The sequence below is a fragment of the Strongylocentrotus purpuratus genome, unplaced genomic scaffold (genome assembly GCF_000002235.5).
Source record: "Strongylocentrotus purpuratus isolate Spur 01 unplaced genomic scaffold, Spur_5.0 spur5_scaffold_15, whole genome shotgun sequence".
Lineage (NCBI taxonomy): Eukaryota > Metazoa > Echinodermata > Echinoidea > Camarodonta > Strongylocentrotidae > Strongylocentrotus > Strongylocentrotus purpuratus.
This window is the reverse complement of record NW_022145600.1, coordinates 19945865-19965328: the sequence shown is the minus strand read 5'-3', so window position 1 is coordinate 19965328 and position 19464 is coordinate 19945865. Positions and strand designations below refer to the sequence as shown.

Below are 19464 nucleotides of genomic sequence, written 5' to 3'. Positions count from 1 at the left end.
TGCATGACTGCTATACAAAATATCTTTTGTGTAGCAGTTTTCTTCCATAGAAATGTACAGAATTTCATTTGAAATATTTATCCATCGGCTAAAATTGCTAATCAAAAAAATTGAGGAAAATTGTTCCCTGACATGTATTACAAGCTTTTAATTGCCTGGGAAATCAACAAATAATCCAAATAAATCTATAACTGAGGCATAGAGAATTTTTATAAAAACCTTATGTTCAAACAACATATATCTATGTTGAACTGAAGAACATATTATTAGGGCTCAATATCCATCGCACATCCAAAATAAAAACATTTTAAAAACCACTGCTAAAAGATAGATACCGGTACTATAGCCATTCTTTCCACATACCGGTATCACAAGCTTTAAAATGCATTGGAAATCCACTCATAATCCATATAATTCTATACCTGAGGCAGGCATAGAGAGCTTTTTGAGCAAAGATCATAGGCGATGTTAAAAAGGAAGCTGGATATCATTAAGAGACAATCACCACCAACAGATTGGTCAAGGGTGACTCTATAGTAGAGTGCATTGCTGGGTCAACGGTAGGAATCTGCTGCAATGTATGCAACAATGCACCAGTATTTACCACACTGGTTTGGCTCGACCATACATGTACCACCAAGTATATTACTATGGTGAAGCAATCAAGCTACCGACCGAAGCACTCAGATTGTAATTGTAATTTGCACAAGATTTTATTGCACTTTTGACACTATTTATTTGAAATTTACATGATAATCTACATTTTTGTTATTCAATTCTTTAAAGAGCAAACACTTTTGAGACATACTTCAGGTATTCAATTTTTAACAATGTTTGGTGGAAAATTTGTCCAAAAGGTCATAGGACTAATAAGAGTTTAAAGGTGGTAACAATCTGGTTGAATCTTTTTATGGGATTGCTCTTCTTGTACTGATGATATCTAGGATTTTTTTAGAAATGTGTATAATTTTATGAAATAATTTGTTATTTGAATTCCACATCATTTCGTTAAAATGATGTTTAAATGATAAGTATTCCACAAGCTTGAGTAAGGATCCTTGCCTGATCCATAAAAACATTCTTGTTGGAACTGTTGCCTTTGGTCCTTCACCAACTTCAAGGAGGCTGCTCTACCCTCCATCAGAATGATGCAGCCCCCTGTTGGTTCCCACATCATATAAGCTTACTAGCTTGGTTTTTACTTGCACTGGACTTAGCATATTTTACTGTAAATTAAGGAGTGCTTTGTCCACACACCATACCTGCAATTCATGACACTCCTTGTAGTTACTCGCCTCACCTACCATCCCAGTATAGCTTCCTGAGTAAGCTGCCAAAGGGATTACCCAACCAAGTACCAAGTACTGAACTACTGTACACTGTATGCTTGCTGCCTACAATTTCTTCTATGCCAGTCTTGGGGCATGTCCTTAACCCCCAATGCTATGATAAAAGCTATCACATAGGTTGCGCAAATATTCCTATCTGATCTGAAAGGACATTTTTGTTGAACTGTTGCCTTCGGTCCTTCAGTGAAGTAGGCTTGCTGCCTACAATTTCTTCTATGCCAGTCTAAGGGGTCTGTCCTAACCCCCAATGGTATGATCAAAACTAAATCACATAGGTTGAGCAATGATCGTTTCCTACCTGATCAGAGAGGACATTCTTGTTGAGCTGTTGTCTTCGGTCCTTCAGTGAACTAGACATGGCATCTACAATATTTTCTAAGCCAGTCTAAGGGGTCTGTCCTACACTTAACCTAAACCCCCAATGGTATGATAAAAACTATCACATAGGTTGCGCAATGGCCAATTCCTACCTGATCTGAAAGGACATTCTTGTTGAACTGTTGTTTTCGGTCCCTTGATGAGCTGGGCATGGTGTCCACAAGGTCTTCTATGCCAGAGTCTTGGGGGTCTGTCCGAACGACGGGTATAGTGGAACCTGGAGGTGGGGTGTGGTGGGGCATTACAGCATTGGCTTGGTAGTGCCCCATCCTGAGCAGACAAAAAAAAGGGGAAAAGATGTTGAAGTTGATGTTGTTGTTTGCTTCTGGACCCAAACATTGGTGTTGTGGTAAGTCCAACCAAAACCAAAACCACAGAAAACTAAAATCACACTGAATTTTCAAAAATTTGATATTAATTACCTATTTAAACAAAATTCTATTCTTTGTGCGACAAATGTCACAATCTTTTTTTGGTCGAATGTATTCAAAAGAAATTTGTTTTCAAGTCGAAGAAAAAAAATAATACACCAAAGCCTTTATTCTGTTTCAGACATTCTCTACATGTGTGAGTCCTTTAAGTGCAAGAAATTGTAAATTCAAAAATATACACATCATAAAATGTGTATTTCCTGCCATGCCACTTATGCTCTACAGAAAATACAAGTCATAATAGCGTCTGTAAGTATAAATTGCCTTTCTTAAAGATCTGTTCTGGAATGATTTAGGCAGCAACTCTTGTTTCGATTAGCTATTAACATCTGCTATTGTTGACATTAGATTGTCATTAGATTATGATTAAGTGTTCTTTGTGCAATCATAGCTATAAATGTGACATGAATGCTGCACATTTGATATCCTTGAGCCCATCAAACTCTAAATGTATACAGAGTCACAAACAAAATTCTTCCAAAAAGTTCATGATTCAATTTTCATCACATAAATTTGTCACAAAAATATTGACGATATTATGAACTGACAAATATGAGCATTGATATATTACAGATTCCTCAGTTAATAAAAACATGTGGAAATATATGTGATTATGAGAAGGTCAGCCCTACATATGCCATTGATTTGCGTCCTGTTCCCATTCTTTAATCTTAGGGAACAATTGGCTAAATAATACAAAGATAAAAGGATTTAATCACCTCATAAATGTTGAAAAAGTTGAAAATGGGTATTGAGGGCTTATGAACTGTAGGGGAATTGTCATCAAGAAATTACTTACTGGTATTTCTGGAAGTAAGAGTCAATCTTCTCCACTGTCCCAACAGACCTGATGAGAAAAATGAAATAAAATAGAGATTTATTTAAACAAACACAAAAAACAATCTTATTTTCAATATTTCTAATTTCACAGACCTTTTTAAAAATGTATTCAAATGTATACATTTACCTTGTGACGAGCTAATTACATTCACCTGTTACACAGTATCGTTATATCTCAGTAGTCAAAATATGAGTTCATGATACTGCTTGTTGCTAGGTTGGGCAAACATTGTGGCATTGTCCTACCTAACAACACATAATATTGCAATATATGCAAAAAAAGGGCACTTAACAAAAGCGGAAGCATTAAATTTGATTGACAATCACTTAATGCAATAACAATTTCAATCAACAGTTAATTTTGCCAGTAATTTCTGAAAACGTTCAACTCTCAAGTTTGAAACACATCATTTGAAACTTCATCTACCCAAGTAACAAGTGTACTTGTAGAATGTGGTACTTTCCACAACTTTTGAGACTTTTAAAAGGGGAAAGAAAACTTATTGGGCAATAAATGCCAACAATTCATTTTGGTACGAGTAAATGAAAAACATAATACATCTGTACATACATTTTCAATCACTAAAAGTTCAAATTGTTCTACTGCTAAACACATCAAGCATTTATGAAGAAGTAGCTCAAGCTTTTGATCTTGCTTCCTTTATTTGAGTATGCCTTTGCGAGCTGAATCATATTTTGACCAATCAAATGCAATATTTTGTCATTGATAAAGATTTTCCTGTCAACCGGATATTTGTGTGGATACTAGCTCCCACGAAATAGCCATCATTTCGTAGTCTTATTCTCAAAGGCCTTTTGAATGCACAATTGTCTGTGTCGTTACTTTTAGGTTCTGTTTGAACTATTTTTACTGGTAAACATACACTTCTCGAGGTTTATTTCAATAATTGGTTGAAATCTACCATTATTTGTATGTTACAAGTTTACATAAAAGTACACTGTACAGATGTATGTACCTTATTATAAATGAGTTAGTCTCTTAGACAAAACAGGGACTAAGTCACAATACTACCAGAACTTGTGCTTCCGGATATAAAACTTAGGATTTTTTCAATAAAATTAGGAAGGAAGTTCTGACGTCCTCACTACTATACCAAATATGGGAAATGGGAAGTACCTGTCTGTTACCATATGATACCAGTTATTTCTCTTACAACTTTCATGTACTCCCTCATCCAAAAAAAAATAAAAAAATAAAAAGTACTTTAATATGAGACAGTATATAATATTAAACACATTTTAATTTTCTAAACATAAAAATTCCCCAAGAAGTTGGAGTACATATAATTGTCTGTTGACAGTTCAATGTTCAGATCAAAGTGAATTTAACTTTCATTTCTGAAAAAAGCATGGACTCTGAATCCATCATTCCTGCAAATACCAGCATTTTATATTGAGAAATGTTGATCGGGGATTCCCTCAAAAGGGCACCTTCTGACCTTAATATGCATACAATGGTATGTACTCCATGTATACAAAACTACACCAATACCTAAATATAATTTTTGTCGGGGCCTATTGTGCACAACACTTTATGAAGAATATTTTGAAATAAACATACAGCAATGCTAACAACATAAATATTTATTGATCCTATTGAAGCCATGACAAATTTGCTCCCAGCCAATCAAATGCCACTATTTCAGTAGCTTAAAACGGTAATTGTAACTTGTTATACATAAAAAGTTTTATGAAGCAGGGCCCTGCATGGTTCCAAACAGATGACAAGTACAAGCTGCTCTATTGACTATCAATTGTTGATTTGGTTTGGTGGTTTCATTCAATAGCATGTTTGGACAAGCACCCAGGTATAATATAATTATATCACCTGATTTTATGACCAACGTTCCTCCAATAATTCTTTAATATACATGTATGTTGTACCAGGGAGGTGACAGGACAGACTTACACTAGACCGACAAAATAACAGAACAAAATATATTGAAGGCTGATAGTAGTGTTTTTTCTGTGTTCTCAGCTTCAGAGACCTTTGCGCTCACAGACACAATAAATGGTAATTCAACCAAATCTGGTGTCAGCAAATTATGATTTAATACACATGGACACTGAATACTAGGTGACTTTAAATAACTCTTAATGGCCATGAGTCTGTTTGGACTTTGGAGTTGGTTATAGGCAGTGTGGCTGTAGTCCTGAAGTTTGAAATGTTTGTTCTAAAATATGTTGAGGTTCGTGTATATGTCAGGCCTATATACTATATTTAGCAATTCTTTCTAAATCTTACAGATATCAAATTAGACATGCATCTATCAAATTCACTATTATTTGGTAATTTAGTAAGCCTACAAGAAGATGTACCTATAATCTCATTAATTAAAAATGGATTTTATTGCACATTGGCAATGGTACATGTAATACCAATTATGTAATCATGCAACAGTGTAAGGTACCATTCAACTATATGAGACAACAAATTCATACCTGTACATGATTTTATCATATCGTACAAATTTATCAGCATAAAAACAAGTTCACTAAACTTTTCACTTGAAAGTCAAAGTCCAGCTGATAAGAATTTAGGTTATCAGAAATGTCCGCATATTGGTTCAACACTGCTTTATCTGTTGTTTTTTTCTACTTGAATTTAGCCAGAGTGAGCTTAATCATACTCTACCAAAGTTATTAAAAGACAATCAGATTCTAAAGTTCAAAATGGTGGGCAGTATATAGCACCTCTCCAAATATTGCGCCATTTTTTCAGAAAGTAAACACTGCGTATTTGTCAACAAGGACAGGTGTGTTATATGACACGTTTCGGGGATGTTCTACTTGTACAATGTACACTGTAGGTGTACTGTATGTCATCTCTTCTTTTTTACAAGGACTTGATTTATTTAATTTTCAGAGTATGAATTATATGAACAGTTTAACAAAACCCCTCAAAAACAATTTGGAAACTAAGGTGGATCAATTACCGGTATAGCTTTCTTAAATCATGGCATAATCATTAGTTCGATTATCATCATAGAAAGGGTGTTTATTCCTCTTTAAACTGATACCGTATTTGTTATGATTTTGAAGGGTCAAAATGAAATATTGCAAAATGAACTAGTTAGCACTGGTATAGTTATTTAGAGCACTCTAAATCCTTCTTTTTTTTTTTACATAAGAGAGTGCGATTTTTGTAAATGACAGTGGGGCTATATAAGTGGTCATCCATGAGTGCCAATTGATATTGACAAATTTCTTATCAAGTTTCATGGGATAACAAAAAATTTACTAGTATCCACATTCTGAAACTGAAAGTAGTTTCATCATCAATTCAAAAGTTATCTTCAGATATATGTATATATATAGCCTACTACGAGGGTATAGTTAAAGATAAGAAAATACTTTACAGATAGTCAAATTGGATAGTTCATTGACGAACATCTGATAATTAACAAATTACAATGTATACTGATCGAGTTGGGCAGGTACATGTAGCATTGCAACTGCTACATCAATTAAGTTCTCACAAGCAAACTTGCATATTAATGAATATAAATTGATTTGATATACAGTCAAACCCATCTAAAAAGGCCATTCAATTGAAACAGAAAAAGTGGCCACTGTCGACAGGTGACCTTTCAAGACAGGTTCTACAACACATAATTATTTCTAGAGGGAGGCAACTACATGACCACTAAAGACAGGTGGCCTTTTAATAGAGAGGTGGCCACTATTAAAGACAGGTTTGACTGTAACACCCATTTACCAAATACTCTAGTCCATATTATCTCAGGTTTAGTGGTATTCAACAGAAATATAAAGCCTACAGTATGTATTGTAAACCTAAAGCTGGCCCTGGCCTATACATGTGAGTCTAGCTAGCTTTAAATGCAACAAATAATACCATAGTCTAAAGGCGCTTTGTTCAACTCGGCTAAGACCAACCCAGGGTCAGATTAAGTACTGGGCTATATGCACGCATGTATGTCAATATACTTTACATGTACTGTACATGAGGGAAATAAACCATGGGTATTTGGCTATAAATGGATGATCCCTTGCAATAAGGGAGTTTACAGATAGCACATGGTACAAATGACCCCAAATATCCACAGATCTTTTACACATGGAGAAGTTCCACTTTGAGCATCTTAGAATAATAACTGCCAAAGTCCTAGATGTGCTTCATGAATACCTTTTGTATGCCCTCTTGAAAAAAAATACTTCCACCTGCGTATCTTGAATGTACCGTTGGTGCATAAATGAATAACTCATGAGCGCATTTTCGGTATATTCATCTCTGTGGGTTTTACCTTTTTGGTACAAATGACCTTTATCTGCTCATGCTCAGACTGCAACCGTAAACTGGCTCATTAGTCCCATATGGCATATGACATTTATCAATTTCTTCCATCCGAGAATTTGAAAATGCTAATTTCTGATATCACTAAAATTATTAAATGGTCAAGAAATTTCTCATTTCTTGGATGAAGAAAATGGATTTCTTGTGGGACATATTGCAAGAAATTGCGCTATAATGCTTAATAATAATAAATAACCATTTCTTATAAAGCACTTTACCACTAACAACTGACCAGAGCGCTTACAGTATTATCATAACCCAGATCACTGGATTCAATTACTATTCTGCACATTACAGTGCACATTTCCACTCCCTGAGGAGCATTCCAGCTACATATAGTCGCCTTTTACAGGCATGCATATGCTAATATAAAAACATTGATCTTCGCATCCTACTGGTTCCCATCTAATAGCACCTGGGTGGAGAGGAACAATGTCAATAAAATGCCTTGCTCAAAGACATAAATGCTGTGCAAAGGCTTGAACCAACGACCTTTGCATTTGCAGTCAAGTGATTAACCTGTCGACTACATGACATCTTTACATCACACACATGGTATTGATCTTCTGTTATTTTTCATAGCTGAGAATCAAATGTACACATGGGCAGTGTTTTAGCTCTGTAAAGCTCAAAAGCTCTGGAAACTCAAACACATATAACACAGTATATTTCATTTTTTTCAATTTTGCTGTAGCCTAAAAATGCATGAGCTTCGGTTATAAAAAAGAAAAAAGGAATATGCCTGTATATTATAGCAGGGAAGAAATATCCCTTCTTGGCAAGATATTGATCTACATTTGCCACACTCCACCCAGGTGAAGTAAATGGGTACCTGGTAGGAATTTATTCCTTGAAATGCTAGAGCGCTATAATGGCAGCACAGCTAAAGCCAGGGTAATAATATCCAAGTTTGGAAGCGCTTAGAGACTTATTGTGATTTGCGCTATATAAAAGCTGAATATTATTATTATTATAATGCGGCAATCCCAAATATTACGTAGCTCCTGTGAAAAACAAAAAGTAATTTTGAAACTATAAGTTATTTGAGAATTTACTTACAACTAGTGCTGTAACATCACGGATATTCTCCAATTCCATTTAACCGCCAGTTAAAACCGGACGGTTTTCGGTTAAACGATTTAAAATTTTAAAAAAATAAATAAATAAAAAAAAAAAAATTATTAAAAAAAAAAAAAAAAAAAAAAAAAAAAACGGGAAAACGAAACCGTCCAATTAAAAAAGGAATCCGCCATGGGCGGTCGGATACCGGACGGTTAAATGTTTGACTACAGCACTACTTACAACAGACGCTGACTATCATAATTATAATCCATCATGGCTGTATATCTTGGTAAATATCCTCACAAAAGAAAATGAATCCTTTCTCTCAGAGCTGATCGATCATCGAAACAGAAGCAACAACCGGTACGAACAAAGCACTGAAAAATTGGATGAGAACTTGAAACCAATCGGGACACTGTTTACAAGGCTCATCTCCGTAAAACTAGCAGGATCAAAAGCTCGCTAAGTACATCTACTCAAGTAAAACACAAGGATAGTAGGTATACAGCTCTTTTTCAACAGCTGATTTTCTGGAGTGGATCTGCTCCGCAAATGGAAGAGAAACTTGTGACGCTATCCATTCAAACCGAGCTGAACAAGCTGCCTTCTCAGGTTCATTTTCGCAGCAATACCGATACAAGTTTCTTAACGAGCTACATGCAGAGACAGAAACCATCGGTACCATCACGTGAACGGAGTGTGACCCTGTCCAACTTCTTGAGAATATGTCCGCACAAATGACGTAACATTTATTCACCAGCGTCCAGACACAATCTCCCATAAAAATGTCCCCAAATGGATACCCGTGGTCAGAACGCAAACAGAGATCCTCGCTTGGAACTCGGTAAAACTTTAAGTCACGTTATCAAAATCTCTTGACTGTTTTAGCGCACCCTTGATGAAATCACAAGATCTCTGATAAGAATGAACTTTGGGCTATATATTAATTGAAGAAGGGCCTGTTTTCATTATAGCCTGAGTTGTTGAAATAGCTCACTAATACCTACATGTATCCGAAAGAGATTAGCTCAATCAGGCAATCACAACCACATTTTTCACATTGAATAAGCTTGAGATATTCAAAGTAAAAAGGCAAACATCAAGCTGTTTTTTCATGCTTGTGCTTGGAACATTACACCATGTAGCTCAAGATATTATCTCAAGCCAAGTGCAGCTTAATTGCAGTATGGATTACTGTTTAATTCGACTATCCTGCTAATTTGGCAACGAAGACGCACTTGAAGAGTCAAGTGACCAATAAAAACAGAAAAATTGACCACATTTTTAGAGAGCAAGCATTTACACTGCAAACAACTGTGAAATTTGGCAGGCCTTTAAAAAAAAAACACTTAAGAGGTGGGTCTTTTTATTTGTGTTTAAAATATTAAAGTAGCAACTTCCGACGAAACACAGGAACGTGAGAAAAATCAATGATTTCTTCTTGCAGGCATGCAGCGAATGTAATTTTTGTTTGATCTGTTAAATCGGTCCAGGGTCGGTCTTGGTGCTATTGACATACACAGGTACAATGAAGATGTATCCAAAGATAGCATGTGATCCCATGATCTGTCACAGCAAACCTTTTCTTTATCTGGCGCTGTAAAGTTCAGAGTCAACAGCATAATGTCCAATAGGTTAGAAATATCGTTATCAATTGTATTTACTCAAATCTTGATTGAAGTTCAATCCCATATTGCCGGCTGAGAATCAAAAGGGTGTCAATTCTGTAGAAGGTGCTATCGGTTTGCACCCTTCCAGGGAAAAAAATACATGAAGGCTCAGGGCGAATTTGCCCCCAAAGTGCCAAAAAGAGCCCCCGAAAGTTATAAAAGAGCCCAAAAAAATTTGCATAGAGTTCAATGCAAAACAGATTAAAGAGTGTTATTTTTTCATGCAAGCAAGCTTGAAAAGTATAACCCCCAAAATGTTTAATTTTTTTTTTCCCAGCACCCTTCTGGCTCTCAGCAGACAACATGCAGTTTAAAGTCCCATCACCTTTTGCGTATTAACCCCTCCACTACCAAATTATCTCATTCTCATAGGCTTAATACAGGGTCCACCTGGTTCCGATAGACGATTGGTTAACAAACAATGATTTGACAGAAAAGAAAATTCCAGGAAAGCAAGATAAAAGGTCCTGTGAATTAAATGTATTTGTACCTACTGCACACAAAGATCTGTTGGGGTTACAGGGCATCTATTTAACAAAAGGAAAATTGATTTCTGGATGCAGTTTCGTGTCTGGAATTTTTGAAAATGAGAAGGGGTTTGATGTTACGATGTTATAATGTGATTTCAATATTTGATATTTGATATATTCCTCTTACATAATGTTATTGGGTCAAATCTTTAACACAAATTTTATTGATTTCATTCAATTTGTACCTGCACTTTAAGGGGTAAATAGCAAGCACATTATTTCACAATGCTATGAATTCATGATACAGTAGAAGAAATATACAATGAAAACATTAAAAAGTGCACATTTTATCAAACAGGTTTCCAGTTTTACAGATGTTTGCCCCTGGGGCAATTTTCTGGGGGATTTACCTTTGTGTACACTGTACATGAAGTTTTCCACAGAAGAAACTTCAATTTTGTACATTTACCACAGTTCTTTTTTGTTTTCATTAAACAAATTAACATCCATCATTGATATGTTCTACATTGTTGGCAATAGTAATTGCACAAGTCTATGATGGTTTGTTGAAAGTACTTAAACTAACAGAAACATGTACTGGGGAAAGACATTAAAGAATTCACATTAAAATGATGTTAACATTGAAAGTTTGAAAAATGAAAAATAACTACCGTGCCTGTACATACAGTTGACACTGACCATACACTTACATGTATGTGTGTTTGCATGTTTTTTAAAGGAAAAAACCAATTTAAAACATAACAAATTATGGTTCTTCAATTCAAATTGTAGTTGTATTCCATTCAAAAATCATGACTACATGTGTATCTTACCTGATTGACAGATATTCATGGTGATAATTTCTTCTGTTTGCCATTTCTAAAGACATATAGTCAGTCATTGATATTCCCGACAGAAAATGGTGTCCGTATTAAAAGTCACTGTCATATACAGTATATTTATGAATTCAAAGCAATACATGTTCAGGTAGTAACAATATCACAAGCCGCCACTCCCTAAACATATAATTGCGAGAATTGTCAACTCTGATATGACAACGGGTGTTCCAGAAAATGTAGGCATGAAGAAAATGCATTACTTGGTGCATCTAAAGACAGCCAATAATAGGCCATTTTCATTGTGTAATAAAATGTAATGCATTTTTTAAGTCTTTTTGTTAAGCGCCTCATTTCAATAGTTAGAAAGTGAATTCCATACATTGTATGTTGCTAGTTTTCCATTCTTTGTATGACTCTGCTCCTTCCTACAATATCAAGTTAATTGTTAAGTATAAGCCTACAAGACATCTTCGTTCATCTCAATCCTCCTTATTAGTTGTCCCTAAGACGCGCAGTTCCTGGGGGGATAGAGCATTTTCTCATTCTGGTCCGTCCCTTTGGAATAAGCTGCCACTTAGTATTCGTAATTTAACTACCCTTCATGCCATCAAAGTTGCTCTAAAAACCCATCTCTTTCTAAACAGTGCTATTTAATCATGTCAATGTAGCGTAATAATTTGTGTTGTTTTAGTTTACTTTATTTTAGTTAAGAAAGTTATATTTTTTGTGATAGTAATACATGTATGTACAGCGCCATGAGCGTCAGAGCCTTGCGGATACCGGCGCTATATAAATATCCATGTTATTATGTACATTGTATGTACATTAAGTTGTTGCTAGGTAGAACAAACATTATGGCTTGCCCTACCTAACAACATGTAATGCAATTTGCATTCTGACTACCGGTATTGAAATACAATTATTTGTAACAGGTGAATGAAGTAATTGTTAACGAGGCACTTTACAAAGATTTATGCATTGAATTTGATTATATTACAAAAATGATCTACACATGTAGTCTCTATTATAAGATATCAGATAGAAGCACAACTTACTACAATGCACATTAGAATTGTCCATGCAGGCCTCATGTGTCAGAGAATATATACCAGCAGGCCCATCTGAAAGGTCCAAGACTATGCATGAAAACCCTCTCAGGTGTGATCAACCTACAGAACCTGTCCTCTATCATCCAACAGAAGGGAATTACCGGTAAGGGTTCATTTCAGCAAGTCATCCATTAATTGCCTTGGACCACTAAGATCTTGGTTCAATATTAGCTCAGACCACACTGCTACATGTATGGTGTCGACCAACAAAACAAATCAAGCACACCCTCGCTCACAATCAATTTAATGCAATATAGCTCTTTGGTTCATCCATATATTATCTATGAATTGATAATACCAATATGTCAATAATTATGTAATATCATTCAAATTTCTAATAGTCCAACCAATTCTAAGTAAGCTCTGAGTACACCTTTAGTATTTAGAGTAGTAGGCACTTCCATGACTTCACTTCAATGTAGAGTACCTGTATGTACATGTAGTAGTACAGTAGGTACACGAAATGTATCCTATTTTTGGTCCTTATGCAATATTGAGACAAGAGCTTACAATGTCTGCTTCAATCTATAAGCCCCATTCATAAGGAATGATGTCATCACGTATCCTTTCAAAGTCCCATTCTCTGAATGGACCTACGTCATACAGCAAAGACCAATATCTAGACCCCTATTCAATTCATTATCAGGTACCAGTAAGCCTACCTCCTTAAGCCAGTTTTTTACCGCAATTTCAACCCAAAAGCTGGGCGCTTTTGTTCAAAACTTGATTTAAAAGGTCTAAGGTCTAAATAAGTCTTCCATATATACACAATTTATGCATATATTTTGAACAAAGGTTGTTTTTGACAACTTGAAAACTTTCCTAATATTCCTAACAGCCCCCACTAATACAAGTATAATTATACTTAATGAATGAAACGACTGGATAACCCATATTCAGCTTTGCCAGCTAGCTAGGGACCACACTACAGGTCTTCCCGGCGCGGGTCCATGGGGGATGGGGGGGCGGGGCGAGAGGGTCTTGACCCCAAACCGCCAACAAAAAATGAAGAGAGAGAGTCAGAGAGAGAGAGAAGGTAAAGCGGAGAGTAAGGGAAAGGAAGAAGAGGAAGAAGAAAAGAAAAGGGGGAAAAGATGGAGATCGGGGGCGAAAGGCCTTCGCCACCCCCTCCTCCCTCCCCTCAGCAAAAGAGAGATAGAGAGAGAGAGAGAGAGAGAGAGAGAGAAAGAAGGAAGGAAAAATAAGGGAAAGGGAAAGAAGAGACAAAGGGAAAGGAAGAAGAAAAGAAAAGGGGAAAGAAGGAGATCAGGGGGCCGCCGAAAGGGCTTTACCTCCCAGGCTGTTGCCCCCCCCCCCCAAGCAAAAAGAAAGAGAGAAGGAAGAGAAGGAAGAGAAGGTAAAGAAAAAAGGGAAAAGAGGAGATAAAGGGAAAGAAAGTAAAGAAGGGGGATATCAGTTGCAGTTTTCCGCCAACAAGTTGGGGATCGGGGGGGGGGGGGCAAATGGCCCTTGTTCCCCCCCCCCCCTTCTACAGCAAACTTAAAAGAGAGAGAAAGGAAGAGAAGGGAAAGGGAAAGAAAAGAAAGGTACGGGAGATCAATTGTGATTTTTCCCACCAATGCGGTGTGGATCGGGGGCGAAAGGCCTTCGCCTGCCCTCCCCTGGCAAACAAAAAGAGAGAGAGAAGGAAGGAAAAGGGAAAGGGAAAGAAGAGAGAAGAGGAAAAGAAGAAGAAAAGAAAAGGGGAAAAGAAGAGAAGGGCGGGTCCATCGCCCCCCGTATATCCGGGCCTGAGTGACACCCACACAAACTAACCTTATTTATTACGGAACAAAAAAATGAAGAAAGAGCCCCTCGACACCATAGGTGTAAGTATTCAGCCAGTTCCCACACCCCCCCCCCCCCACCAATATAAACTTTAAAAGTGATTTTTTTTTTCTAATTTGATACCACCAGTGATATACAGATGTTGCTGAAATGGCCTAATTTTCCGGGATTTTTCCTCGCTTTTTAGTAGATTATACTTTTTATGCGTTTGTTGGAGAATGACATACAGGGTACATGTATATCACTATTTACAGTCAGGCAAGAAATGTGCTTATTTCCTATTTAGAGGCCGACATGTCAGGTCCCGCGGAACGGCGGGCTTGGGGGCTCAAGCCCCCCCCCCCCTCCCACCCCCACACTTTTGAAAAAGTATATTAAAGAGAATTAAATAGAAAGAAATAGAAAAGAAAGTATGCTCATGTAACAGTAATTAAATGCCCATACCCCTGAGCTAATTCCGGGGGCTCTGCCCCCTGGACCCCATCTTGGGCCCTAAGGCTGGCCCCTGGATGCTAATCTGACCTTAATTGTAATGCCTAAAACCCCTGCGCTTCCGGGGACTCCGCCGCGTGGACCATACGCCAATTAGTGATCTGCCAGTGTCATGAATATGGTATTAAAATATGCTCATCTGACCGTAAGTACGAAGCCACGTACAATCGATTACAACAGTAATTGTGGGGCCGATATTTATAAAAAAAAATAATAATAATTGGATTTATATAGCACCTTTTCCAAAGGTTAGAAGGCGCTGCTCTCCTAGACTTTCGACAATTTAAGAGGAGTTGTACAGGTAAGTTTTCAGATGTTTTTTGAAGAAATCTAGGGAAGTACTGTTTCTAAAGAAAGAGGGGAGTATATCACGAGTATGCCTTCATAGAATAAAGGTTTTAAAGAAAATATTCCCTTCTACTTTCAAAAGGACTGGCCCATTTGCTTTAAAAAATTGTAGAGAATTATTATTATGTAATTTCTAGAAAAAATACCAACCACATGATTTACAATGAGTCTAAATACATTGATTTGCCGAGTTTCTTCCTTTTATCAAATATAATACAATATAATACAATATAATACACGTAAAACAATGGGGGGACAGACTGCGCGGATAGCAATCCGCACGGATCGTCCGAAGGACGATCCGTGCGAGTCACGGACGATCTGTGCGAGCAGAAAACCCGCATATTATGTCTGACGGACAAACGAAACTGGTAGGACAAACGGCGCGGTCACACCGGCTTTAAGCTTTTGTTCACAATCGGGTTAGTTAAACGTGATTATAGATCAAGGGGTCTGGTTGAACTGAATGAGTACTGGACCATAGAGAAAGCAGACCAAAAGAAAGCCTGCACTGTGACAGACATGCTTCGTCAACACTTTAAACAGAGGCAGATCCCATTTTAACAAAAGATGGTGAGGTGGAAATCCGTAACAGTTACATACATGTACATGCACATGTAGTGATTAGGAGAAGGAGAGAAGATTTTTTCACTGTGATATACATATACAGTGTAGATGCATACATGTGTATGTATCATCACAACTGGTTAAAGTTGCTCTTTACTAGGAACATATATATGTAACTCTTAAATGATTCACAAAGTTTTAATCTTGTATATTCAGATGTGGTATACATTTCACCAAGATACAACCTAGGAATTTTAGGAAATATATGTACATGTATGTACATGTATAATGTCAAAATAGCAACCACTTTGTATAAAAAAATAAAATACAGCAAAAATAAATACACTGGGATACAACGGGTGAATGGAATGATGAGACAAATATCAATTATTAATTAATTTGAATGAATTACAATAACAGGTGGGCCGCAAAAACTTATTCATACAGTATTCACAAAGAACTTTGATGGAAAATTCAGAAAATTTCAATGCTCTCATACTTAAGTCACAACGCCAAACCAACTGGATAGTCGTTATCGATTCCAAATCGACCAATTCTTGGCCATTGATAGTAATGTCATTGTTTGATTGGTCTGTTGTCTGTCTAATGCCAATCTTTTGGTGAGACTATAGAGTATGAAGATAAATCTAGCATTTATGGCTCATAAAAATTCACTATTTAGTCCTTGTCTTACACAAATTGTTCCTTCTTATTCACACTATCTCATGCATTCAATTTGTAAATGACAGCACGAGTGCAACACTGATGAAAAATAATATATAGAATATAGATACCTTAGAGCTTGGCAGCTTGAAAAGAACCCCTCATTTGAAGAAACTTTCATCATACAGGCACCGCATGCAGTTAAAATGATCACTTTTAGTACATTCAATAGTTCCCCGGAATTCCAAAGAACAGAGGCGTCACAATTTCATGTTTGAAACAACATATGTTGATTCTCTTTGATATTTAAGTCAGATAAAAGTATTGTACAATCAAGATTGGTTCGGTAGAATTCAAATGATCATGGCTGCGAGCGAGAGCAATTTCACATTTGGGACAACAAATCTGTTGAATTCCTCTGTATATTGATTTCGGTGCAGATCGTTCATCAAAATGCTAAAATTTGATAAAAGCACAATATGCCACTAACAGAAGGAGTAGTCAAGATATCCATATATTATAGGCACACAGACTACTGACCAGTGCTGATTTCCAGACAAAACAAATTTTCCACAAAAAACAGCTATTTTGCATTTGTACAAACTGTAATACCGGTAAACATCCCAATAGAGACACAGAATTTGAAGCAGACAAATAATCATTCGAACAACACTTGTGAGGATTCCTAGTAGGCCTACTTGTAATTCCTAGAGTACTATCTAGAGAAAGTTCTTGATGAGGAGGTAACATACACTCCTTAAAAGTATTCCTATCGCACAAAATGAAATTCTTAACCTGCATATGAAGCCAAAGAGGTAGGTTGATTCCAGGAGATTTCACATATTTTTTCTTCTTTTCAAATAGTATAAAACCCGTGATCTAAAAACCATTAAAGTGAAAAACAAACTGGTACATGATGTCACTGCATGCAGTTGACATAGCTTCAAACAGAAACTACTCAGAAAGCAACACGATTTGGTTAGTCAAACAAACGTCTACCTTCTATTTGCAAATACTTGCAAACTCAAGTGTGGAAGGGAGCAAAGAAGATTTCATTACTCAGCATGAAATAAGACTGCATAAAACAGATGGGCAATATGTCACGCATGAATGCCAGTACCTTGGGTTAGTTATTAATAATCATGTCATCGTCATGTCATATTTCTCCTCTTTTTTAATTCTTTCCTGTCATCTTCGCATCATCTATCATGTCTGAAATTGAATTTGGAGTCACAGATGCCTGACAAAAGCAGAACACTGGTTTAATTGCATCGCGTTAGACACAGGGGCAGGTCTCATGAAGCGATCATTTTGAGGTGAATTTAATCCTTATGGTGGCATTCAGTTATATGCAGTAATTTGATTTCAAGATAAGTTGGCTTACAGTAATTCTGAATTGTTTACCCCACCATAGATCAGTGGTTTTGAAATTTATATTAGGAAAACATAAACTAACAAAAACTTGCTGGAGATCACATTCACCAATCCGTACACAATTTAAACTACTGTACATAGGAATCGCCTACATGTACATGTATACAAAAAATTAAATGGTACAGCTACAGTAAAATCATGTAAAAAACGAACCTTAAAAAACTTCACCTCACATGCTATAGGCTGACAGATAATGAATATTAAGACAATAGAAAACAACATACAACAGCACACACACAACCCAAGTTGAACTAGGGTTCTTTACAAGTTCTACTTTATAAAAGCAGTACACGAGTTTCAAATAGTCTACTCACAAAATATTTTTTCAGATGTGACATTTGAAGCTCATATTTTGAATATAGTATTACAACAAGGAACTACTAACATACAACCTAAAAATATCTTTCGGTGATTGGTACACTTTTTAATACAAATGTATTCTCCATGCAGTCTGGTCATTATGCAGTTTCATATTTTTTAACCCATTGCTTACTGGAACAAGGTGGTCCCTGTGTTAAGTCTATGGGAATTATAGAATTCAGTAGTCAACAGGAATAACATATCGTTCAATATTCAGTTGTTGAGTGGCAAAGAAAGTATTTCAAGGTTTCTATCCACAAATAAATGTACTAACCAAAATTCAAATTACACTTACCTGACATGGGCAAAGGCCGTTTTGAAAGGGCTATTGAGGATGGGGTTCCCTCTGTGCCCCTTGCCGCACCGAGCGGTTTGCGCTTTCTGGAGGTTGATCCAGGGTGACAGGGCGGGACCGGGAGGAATCAGGGATGGGGTATCTCCATCCCAGGTCGTTGTCATGGTCACCCCACCACCTCCCTGGGATTGGATCCCAGGGGTCGGGTGGCCGGGCTCCAGGATGATCTCCAGGATTGTCCTCAGGATCCACATTAATCACTTCATGTCTCTGTCATCAAACACAGATTTGAAAACTGTTTAATTGATTTAAGGTATCTCATTATTTTGTTTGCATGTGTCAATTTACAGGTTCAAATTATGAAGTAATAAACTGACTAACTAAATGAATATCTAATAAACAAAGCTTCAAATTTCGTAAATAATAATACTAATAATTAATACAAATAATTTGGCCAATTATGAAAAATTAAGTGTTTCTCGTCCCCACCTGCCTCCTTTTTTTTTTTACTATTGATTTTAAAAAGCCACAAAAAAAAAGCCTGTGATATACATTTTGTTCAAATAGCTTCTAAAGTGAAACAATCATTTGTTTTGTCATACATTGCATCAGTATACTCACATAGCACAATATCTAGGATTAGGCTTGGCCAGCTATAATTAGCATGGCAGCCATTTGGGGGCAAAATAGCTACAAATTGCAAAATAGTAAATAGTAATGATCTGCCTCCTCCCTTTTTTTAAAGTCCGGACGAGAAACATATTATCTTTGTTATTTGGCCTTATAATACATTTATTTTTAATGATTAAAAAATTAAAATTTTCAAAATTTTTGAAGGTGCAATCAATCAATTACAAACTGGCAACTCTATGATGTACAGCTTGCAAGGTCCCTTCCAATTTGCTCTGTACTAAAAAATTGAAATGAAAAATTCCCCCACAGAAAAGTTTTGTGACATTTTTGGTACAGAGCAAAAAATTGGAGAGCTCGCAAGATACGTCACAGTGTTGCCAATTTGTGTTTCACTGATGAT

General features: G+C 36.4%; 1 protein-coding gene across 5 annotated transcripts in view; it reads right to left on the bottom strand.

Annotated features, from left to right (window-relative positions):
- The window catches only part of LOC100888884, a 53151-nt gene that overhangs the window by 31500 nt on the left and 2187 nt on the right, over positions 1-19464 (bottom strand). For 2 of the 5 annotated variants that reach the window (XR_004064171.1, XM_030985788.1), the window contains exons 2-4: positions 18432-18701; positions 2958-3005; positions 1820-1997 (exon numbers count right to left, since the gene is read on the bottom strand). Coding sequence is in view for 4 of the 5 variants with exons in the window: in XM_030985788.1 (XP_030841648.1) it covers positions 1820-1997; positions 2958-3005; positions 18432-18685 (480 nt within the window). In the remaining variant the exon portion in view is untranslated. Of the gene's footprint in view, positions 1-1647; positions 1723-1819; positions 1998-2957; positions 3006-8636; positions 9123-12430; positions 12856-18431; positions 18702-19464 lie in introns of those variants that run through there. The other 3 variants (XM_030985790.1, XM_030985789.1, XM_030985791.1) reach the window with 3 other exon arrangements.